Source organism: Oryzias melastigma, linkage group LG16, assembly GCF_002922805.2.
Source record: "Oryzias melastigma strain HK-1 linkage group LG16, ASM292280v2, whole genome shotgun sequence".
Taxonomy (NCBI): Eukaryota; Metazoa; Chordata; class Actinopteri; order Beloniformes; family Adrianichthyidae; genus Oryzias; species Oryzias melastigma.
In genome coordinates, this window is record NC_050527.1 from 7,875,016 (window position 1) to 7,885,049 (window position 10,034).

At 39.4% G+C, this 10,034-nt stretch overlaps 1 protein-coding gene across 1 annotated transcript in view; it reads right to left on the minus strand.

Moving 5' to 3' along the window:
• Window positions 1-1,084: 1,084 nt before the first annotated feature.
• Window positions 1,085-10,034, minus strand: part of kcnn3 (potassium intermediate/small conductance calcium-activated channel, subfamily N, member 3) — an 84,301-nt gene continuing 75,351 nt past the window's right edge. The window contains exons 9-10 of the mRNA XM_024267505.2: window positions 9,175-9,244; window positions 1,085-5,303 (exon numbers count right to left, since the gene is read on the minus strand). Coding sequence (XP_024123273.1) covers window positions 4,893-5,303; window positions 9,175-9,244 — 481 coding nt within the window. The 3' untranslated portion in view covers window positions 1,085-4,892. The remainder of the gene's footprint in view (window positions 5,304-9,174; window positions 9,245-10,034) is intronic.

Sequence of the window (10,034 nt, forward strand, 5' to 3'; positions counted from 1 at the left end):
AAACGATAAACTGGCAATAATAAATTGGCACATTTCCCTCACAGAAAAACTGAAGCAAATATCTTTTTTTTTAAAGAATGAGGAGAAATTGATGTGCAGGTTCTTCTCGACCAGACCTTCTATTTGCCTTGTCAACATGGCCGTTGACAGATGTAACATCTGATGTCCCCATTTAAAGCTATTTGCGCTGTTTGTAAATGGATTGCATTCATGTTGTGCTTTTACCCAAAGTGCTCTACAAGTTATCTTTCATTCATTCGGTGCATCTTTGACAACAAGCCTCTTGAGGTTTGTTGTCACATGCATCATGTTACATTAGCCATAAACTTTGGGGTTTCTGCACAAACTTTCCCATCTGCTTTGCAGCAGCTGTGGATGTTAAACATTGAACACAGACTCCCTATTTTGAAAGTGATCAGATTTAATATTTCTTTTTCATCCACTCTGTTAATGTGTTCTCCCCAGTGTCATATTCTTGGCAACTCCTTGCTTCCGTTTTCATTAAAACTTTATTGGGTAATAAAATGATCCTTCAGACGTTCCCTCATTATGTTTTGGCTGGTATATGGGAACAAATGTACCCTACTATTTATAATCTGTATTCCTTACTCGCCTTGGCTGAGACAGCAATCCCCCTCGACAAAATGGGTTTCCTAAAAAATGGACAGGGGCTCTGAGACCTACACTGCAGACATTACCTTGGCCTTGAAATTATGAAACACAATCATGAAAATTCACATAGTCTGATAAGAGATGATGAAAGCCCCGGGGGCAACAGAGCCCGCCGGTAAATAACACAGATGACAAGCACATCTTATCTGGGTATGTGCTGCGCCCTGGGCAGAGCACCGCCTCAGGCTGCTGAGCTTTCACACCTCTCTCAGCCTGTTTTATTTTTAATCCCAGCTAAGAACCCTGTAAGATATGTTTATGTGAAGCCTATGCTTTAATTTAAAAGAAACCACATTTCGAGGATATGTGATGACATTACCTATCTGTATTTCTACTTGTTGGTTTGTTGCTACCTTATCTTGGAAGGTTTAGAAAAATCCTCAAATGCTTCCATCCACAGCAACAGAGAATATCCTATAAGTTTGTTTTATTTTTAAGATGTTGCAGTTTCACTAAACTTAGGACATACTGCTTGGCATTGAATTATAGATCCAAAAAAATGAGAACTGCTTTGACAAAAGATGAGGAAAAAACATAACAAATGCAGCCCACCATGTTTGCTCTTTGGCAGATTTGATTTTAAACTTCTCCATCAAAAGGTCATATGAAATTGAAAGAAAAAAAAAATCCCACAAAACCTCTGTACCTTTTGAATCAAATTACTGAAGAAGAAAAAAACACGTAGAACCGAGCTCTCCTGCTGAATCAGTGAATGCTCCATATTGAGTTAACTTTGAGCTGTTTCTACAGCCACAAGTACCCTATTAATAAATAACATGTGCTTTATATTAAATCTACTTTTGTTTTTATGTCAAAAGTAAATCATTGTAAGCCCTGCATAGGTCCTATAAAGCTTTTGCCATAAAATCCAGATGATCTCAAGCTTAGGACCAACTGGCATATACATCATTGTTTTATTTTCACTGTCAGCTACAGTTTAAAGCTATACCTTTGATATATATAACAACTTTTCATCAAATCTGAAAACTATAGTATTTCTTCAGTATATAATAGAAAACATAATTAAATTATAATAAAATTGTTAATATTTAAATTTAAAGGTAGTAGAACTTCTTCAAATGTATTTTTGATTTTTTTTTTCAAATACGCCGTTTTGCGGAAGTAAATTCTAGCTAGCTAGCAAACATTTCTGCGAGAAGCGCGTGCCTCGAAAATCCCATCACAAATGACGTAGCTGGAAAATTCCACGGTAACCCCGGTAAGCGTTTAGCGCTCGAGCCATTTTGTACTTTTTAAAAATGGCTAACGAATAAACAGAAAGAAATACGATAAACACCAACAAATGACTTAATAACTGCGACCCAGAAATCATGGAAGCTTTGATGTTATAGATATATACTTTATTAGTTCTCTCTGATAAAATAAAATTACAAAATAATTTCAACCTTAAACGGCACTTTCCGTATTCATAAATTTACTTATTAATAATACATATATCATAATTGTCATGACGAATGAGAAGAATACTATAGTTTAATAATGTAAGATATCAGCTGTAACTGCGTTTAATCATAATGGTAAAAAAGACTAAGCATTACAAAGCTAGGTTTCGTTAAGAGCATACTGTACAATTTTCCAAGCGCATGTAATTCAGTATTCCGGCCACAGCATGTCGCTATAACATAGTTTTCGGTATTGTTTTCAAAGCAAAAAGTAGGCTTGTCTCTTTTTCTCGAGCTATTAAAATTCCTGTCAGATATATTTTTATGTCATGAACAGCTGTTCCTTCATGGCCATTGATCCTTTGTAAGGTTTATTTGTGTTCCCTTATTTTGTATCCACATTCCACCTCCTTCTACAGCAAGGCACTGCACTTTAACAAGTGCAGCCCTGCATATAGGCCTATATTTTTTTCACAGTTATTCCCTCAGATATATTGTCAAAAATATCTGCAACGCCTTCTCCTGCCATCTTTTCTCCCCTGTGACAGCAGTGTTCCCTGCTTCCTATTGAAGTCCATTTAAGAGAGAGCACTTTGGTTGTAGAGTTAAGTGAATGTGTGTGTATCTGTATGTGTCTGTGGCAGTTGGTGATCCCACCAGTAAGGGTGTATTTCTCTTTACATAAAATACATTCATGATAACATGGAGCTGTTTTGGGACTGCAATCCTAACATGAATTGGCAGTAAAGTGATTTTAATGGAAAGATCCATGCTTGGATAAAGATAATCTGTGGTGAAACACCAAAGGAAGTTTTGAATGTCAGGGGAAGATATGTCTTTAAATACAAAAATAATAGATCACTTATCACAGTTAATTAATCTTTTAGGCAAGTAAAGACATTTTGTATTGTTAAATAAATTTTTTATTGTTATATTTAATATTTGTTAACTAAATAATGTAATAAACTTTTGCTAAATGTGGAGTTTTATGTATGTGCAAAAAAGCTGACTTTTGGATCCAATGTATGTCATTTTTGTCATCTTTGAAATTAATTCAAAATGCGATTTAAACCAAAGTTTGCATTTGTTCTCAAAAATTAACAGCAAAAAACAAAAGCATTTCATACATACATTAAAAGTCATTTTTTGTCAGCAGAGAACAGTATCGCAGCCTCATCTCAAGTGAAAAAAGCTAAACTTTCACAAAATTATTACTTAAATCCAATCTGCTTTTTAAAGACCCACTCCAATAAAACTTAAGATTTTGGTGTTTTTAGCATGTTCTTGTGGTATTTTTCTCATGATGGAGGACATAAGCCTAAAATTGCATTTTTAAACATGTATTTATTCAAATTGTTGTAAATCAGGAGCAGATAAAAAATCCTGTTGGAAAAAGTTGTAGCATTGATGTAGAAGCAACAGTCGGCAGGCCATAAGCTCCCTGTTTCACTCCATTCCGATGCATCCGCTTGTAGACAAATAAGTCCATGTACATCTTCGTTTTCCTCCACCGAGCTGGAATCTTGTTGCACTGGTAATGTTATGTTGGGGTTGTTAGGAATGGTAAGCTAGTGGGAGAGCACCTAAAGAGATGGATGATGGGAAATAGGGGAGGGCTTATTCCCCTCCAACAATTCTGCTCACAACTCAGAGGTAAATTTCTAATGAACTCTTGCCGCTCTGCAAAAACTATGTCCTAGAAAATGACAGTTTTCTAAAATTTTGACTAAAAACAGCATAATCATAATTAAAAACCACTGGGAACGCTTTCAAAATAGTTAAAAAATGATTGGAGTGGGACTTTAAGATATAGAAATGGATTCCTGCTGTTGTCATATTATAAACACTAAGGTGACTCATGCCCTGCTTATCTCAGCTTCATTTGTAATTTGTGGAGCTCAGTGATCGCTTACAATTCTCTAGCCTGAGTTTTAAAATGTCACAACTGTGCGTCGCAGCCTAAACGTGTGGCATGAGCTTCCACATGCACAAGATGAATAGTCGAGATGAGCATTTCTCATTACAGTGTGTCTATATTGTTTGGCAGTGCTTCAATATGGAGATAGACAGTGCATCAAATGTTTGGCAGTATAGGCTTTAGGGTTATCATGTAGGCTAGTGCATTCAATTTATTATTGTGTGTAGTAGGGCCTGCATTATGAAAGATTGTATGATTATGTTGGTAACTTGTGTTGCATGTGTGTGTAGTGCATGCTGCTAGACTTTTTTTTTTTTTTTAAATACCACGGCCATATTGATCAAACCTTCTGTTAAAGGGATGCTTGTTAACACACAATTAGCATTCAGATAGAAAATACATCATAAGGATAAAAAGTCATGGACATTAATTCCTGATGAAGGGAGCGAAAGATTCCAAAAATGAGAAGAAAAAAAAGAGGAGAAAGAGATCCAGAGAATAAAAGGCCTTTTGGAACAATTTGAGAGGATTCCATTTAGGAGTTTGTGTAATTATTCTTAGAAACTCCTTCCCCCCTCCTCTCATTTCTCACCCTCTTGTCATCTTACCTCCCCCTCACACCTTTTAGAGTCTCCATTTATCTTCTCCTTCCTTCATTAAGAAAGCACCCCCAAAGTCCCGAACATATCTCATTGCTCTGACTGGCCCTCCATCTTAATCCCATTAGTTTATCTTTGTCTCATCTTCGTGGAGCGATGATTTCAGAGGATCTCCAAAAATTTCTTTTGTCCTCCCTCATTTCTCTCCTGTAGTCTGATGTTAGTAAATGGGAACAGACTTTCTGTTCTCCGTCGTCTTCTGCTCCCATGTTTGTCCTTCACTGCTTCTCAGAGCTGTCCTCAGCAGCTAGAGGTGCAGGTGTTGGGTTTGGGACTGGCCTCCAGGCTCCCGTCTGGGCTTAAGGGTGGCGGTGGTGACAAGGGGGACTCTAGGGATAAAGCAGAGACCTGTGCAAGGGGTGGTGCGGGAGCTGCAACCTGGACTGAAGAGGCTGTAGCTGGTGCAGTGGTTGAGGATGGGGACAGCGGGACCACTGCACCTCCCCCCCTACCATCCCTCGCATCCCTCTCTCGGAGCAGCTGAACCAGGGCGGCATGCTGGGCACTGAGGGTTGCAGAGAGGTGTGCAGGAAGGGCGTTAAATCCTGCAGTGAGCTGCTCCACCCGCTGCTCCAGGGACAGCATCTGTCGCTCCAAGTCCTCGCTGCGGTCATTGAGCTCCGACATGAGCTCATACATGACACTCTGCATCTGTGGGATGAGACACAGAAACATCTCAGTGTAGCAAAGTAGATTTAGAGATACACATCAATGCAACAACTCTGGATTCTTGTGACAATCTACTGCAATACAAACAAAAAAATGACCCAAAAATGATGCAGTCTTGGCAAAACAAATAAATATAGCTAAAGCTATAGTTGAATTTTTCAACCGCATTTACTTTAACACACAGATATTTTATCTTGCTATGACTGACCTTCATTTCTATCCTTTTGAGACAAACCTCCACCTCCTGTAGATATTCCTCCACCTGCTCCCTGTTCTCATTACAGAGCACAATGTCATCTGCAAACATCACGGTCCACAGAGATTCCTGTCTAACCTCATCTGTCAGTCTGTCCATCACTGCAGCAAACAAAAAGGGTCAGTCCTTGCATCTTGAATTACTCTGTCACACCTTCATCACCACTGTCTGATGCTAGCCTCACACCGGGCATGTGTTGAAAGCAGGTTCTTGAACGCACTATTAGCAAACAATGTTCACACTGGACTGTTGCTACCCAATTCTGGCGGATGTACTTGGCAGTGCAAGTCTTTCTCCAAAGCTTTTTCTTTCACAGCTCTTTTCTGATACATGAAAGACTTTGCGTCATATAATTCCAGTTGGGCACAAACCACAATTTCTAATTCCTCCTTCATAAAGGAGGAACTAGGAGGACTTTCCAAATGGTTGGCACTTCCATGAATTGAAAAAGGATGCTACACATACATCACCACCAAATTTGAGTCGCTGATTGGTTCAACTTTCAACATGGCTCAATGGGCGTGCGTTTTGTACATAGAAAATGAAACGTGAGAAGCTCATTTATTCGTGTTTACGTAGTCTTTTCAATGGAAGTATTAATTTAATGCACTCCAGACTTCCTCATAGAGAACCACACTTTCTCCACAGCATCCGTAATAATCTCCTTCTCTTTGTGACACCATACTTTAGACCCTGACTTCAGCTCAGCTTCCACTTTTCTTTCTGATAACTTCATTGTGTGATTCATCAGCTTTATAACTCTGCATGTCTCCCTTGTTCTTAAAATGAAAATTCTCCTCCTCTTGTCAAGCATAATCTCACCCTCCAAGATCTTGTCAATGCATCAGTCTGAAACTCTTCTAAAGCCACCTCTTCTAAACACTTCCATCTCTCTACAGGAATGTTATAAGGACCAAACGCCTTTCCACTCTTCATCCATTCAATGTCTTTACTAATGTCCTTACTGCTTTTGCTACTTCCTGCCCCACACCAACTTCTCTTCCACTCTGTATTCTCCAACTTCTTCCTCATTCATCCACTCTTCACCTTCCATCCCACTTGAGAAACCTGTCAACACAGTTCCCTCCCTATCCCACTTCCCATCACTGTCTCTCTGCCTCACACTGTGCAGATACAGCCCTCATAGTCATTTGCGAGACCTTTGTCACACCCATCTTTACCTTGTGCTCCACCCCCTTGTCCTCCTGTTAACCATCCTCTCAGTGTTCCAGTTTTTCTTACCCAACAATTGGCTCTCAACACACTCCTAAACTTCTTAATTTCACTACAGAATCCTATCCTTATCTGATTTTATCATTCAAGATGACTCACCAACTACCTTCTTTTCCTTCTCCCTAATCACTTCAGCTGCAGCTGTCCAGTCATCTGGAAAAACCTCCCCAAAAAAGCCACACATCTGTGTCGGTCCACTCGGTTCATTTGGTCTCCTCTTGTCCTGTTCATCTTCCTCACCAACAGAGCCACCCTACACACTACCATCCTATGCTGCTTGGCCATGACTTTGCAATCATTGACCTCTTTCAGACTTCAACACAAGATTACAGCACAAGATGAAATCAACTTATTTTCTCTTATTTCCTCATAAGCTCCTTTGTTTTCAGGAAAAAAGGCATTCGCCACTGCCACTTTTATTCTTATGGTAAAGTCAACTACCATCTATCCTTCTACTTTCCTTCACCCACATGTCTGTAATAATCTGCCCCAATCACCACCTTCTCCCTTTTAGGGATACCCTGGATTGCCTCATCCATCTCCCTCCAGACTTTCTTCCTCTCCCCTAGCTCACATCCTACCTGGGGGGCATAACAACTGACAACATTCAACATCACACCTTCAACTTCCAGCTTCAGACTCATCACTCTTTCTGACACACTCTTTGCCTCCATGACATTCTTAGTAAACTCCTTCTTCAGAATCACTCCCACTCTATTTCTCTTTCTGTCCACACCACAATAAAACAGCTTGAACTGGCTCCCAATCCATAAGGTTTGCTCCCTTTCCGTCTGGTCTCTTGAACACACAGAATATTCAACTTCCTTCACTCCATCGTGTCAGCCAACTCTACAGCTCTCCGTGTCAAAGTCTCTACTCTCATCATTACATCTTCATTCTGAACTTTTTCGTCTTAGCCAATCACCATATTTTAACCATTAAATTCATGGATGCTTGTTTTTCTGCATTCCAGAGGGTTTTATCGGCCCACCTCCACCCCGTTCTCCACCAAGAACGATCCTTTAGCATGATGTGGCCCTTAACCTCCATCAGTGTCTAGGCTCTGGAGGTTTACTCATCTACGGGCTGAGCTTATCCCACGCATGCAAGATGTCATCGGCCTGGAGCCTAACCGCCAGAGATTTACTGACTTATTTGTGTCTACACATCTTTTTGCATCAGAAATGAATCATTATTTCTAAGATTTCTTGTTTCTGGAATGGCTTCTGTGACTTCATTTTATAGATTCAACAAACGGAAATCATTTCAGCTGCCTGGATTGATTGTCAAAACATTCATTTATCATAATTTAGAGAAATTAAAAACAAGGAAACAACATTTCTTTGTGTTTAACACTGGTTCTCAATAAGCTCTACTTGTAACAAACAGGTGCAAACAGTCATTTTACAATTTCAAACTATTTTATTTAGAAAAATCAAACTGTTAACTTTAAAGAAAAAGTACAGCAAATGAAAGTACATTTTTGGATGTGTTCATCATTGTTCCCCCTTTTTTCTTCAACAGTTTCTCATTTTACATCCTTGCAGGTTTATCCACCATCCATAAATCAGGGTATGGTTTCTACACATGCTGTTCACGGACTGACAAATTGGAATTAATAACTCACAAATGTCTGCAGATAAAGTATTTTCACTGGGGCATAAACCATGAGAAAGATTTTAGCAGAAGCATTTCAACTTTTATGTAAAACCTTTACATGGAATAGAAGCTTCCCGTATGAATTAAAGTCATGAAAGGATCTGAACATTTCTATCAATGTTGAGCTATGAAAAGGGTTAGCGTGACATTGAGCAAAAAGAAAAAAAAAATACAATCCAATTGGGAGTAGGCGCTGGCATGAAGGAGAGGCTTGGTGTTACTGCATTGTGAAGCTAAAAGAGTTGGAAGAAAAGATAGAGGACGAAAGGGAGCCATCGCATTGTTCCTGCCTTATTTATTCTGGTCCCTGTAACCATGGTAAATGCAGAAGTGGCTAGTTGAGATGTACTTACTGAGATGGCTTTAAGTGCCAAATATTTGTTGATGAAAGGCATTGCAAAGTGTACACGTGTGCAACCTTCCTCAGTCTTTGGCCTTCATCTCCCTCACTCCTCTGGATTTCTTCATGTACATTCTTAAACGCCCACACAGCAACAGCAAGAAACGTGCGCTCCTCTTCCTCCTCTAATTTTCCCTCCTGCTCCCTCTCACTCAGTCATCTCTGTTTTAATACTTGTTCTGGTTGCTTGGACACGCAAAGCCGCAGAAATGAGCAGGTCAGCATAGAAACAGAGGAACGCTGAGGTGTTTTGGCGGGGAGAGGCCCCCTAAGCACAACTTTACACGCATCAACCGGGGTCTCACCTTCGAGAGGTCCACTAGTGTGTTGGCCTGATCGCTGAGCTTCCTCTGCTCCATTTTCACACTGCGTAATCTGCAAACATGGAAAATACACAGAGCTGAAAAACAATACACAGTGGTCAGCCTGCAGAGTTAATCCCCCAGGGTCACCTTGCCCCATTCGGCTTCATTTCCACCTGCGGCGTGTCGCTGGATTTGAATGAACAAACACAGCAGGCACACGGTGTGCTCTGAAACGCCAAATTATTGGACTGCTTCTTGTTTTAAAACTATTAAGATGGAAACAAAGAGGCCTTGACTTCTGGAATTAGTTGCAGCTAATGTAAAATCTTAAAAGGAACTAGCAAAATTGCAAAGTAGCAAAGATAATGCTAGTGTGAGTTTTTTGCGGAAAATAGTCGCTGAAGATGCTGAAGCTTTTTGCTTAAAATGGTGATGCAATTTACTTCAATTGTGAAAGGGATTTGCTAAAAAATGCAAATGGTATTTGCAAAATGTTAAATTAAAGACTAGGAATTTTGTTAAAGAATAATGAAAGAGCACTGAAGTTGATCTATATTTCTGAAAAATTTGTAAAATTGCTATAAAATCCCGAATACATGCCAATTTTTCAAAAATATTTAGGTTGTTGCTTAAATATGAGCTGAATTCCAAATAAGGCCAAAAGACCTTAGTAGACGACAAATTAGACGCAAAAGCTAGCTTGCTGTGTAAATTCCAGCTAAACTCCCAAATAGCCTAAAATTCCTCAGTAAACTTAATTAGTCAAAAACGTTAGCCTGTTACTAAAATAAAAACTAAACTCTAAATTGGCCTACAAAAACCTCAGTAGATAACAAAGTATACACAAATGTTAGCATGTT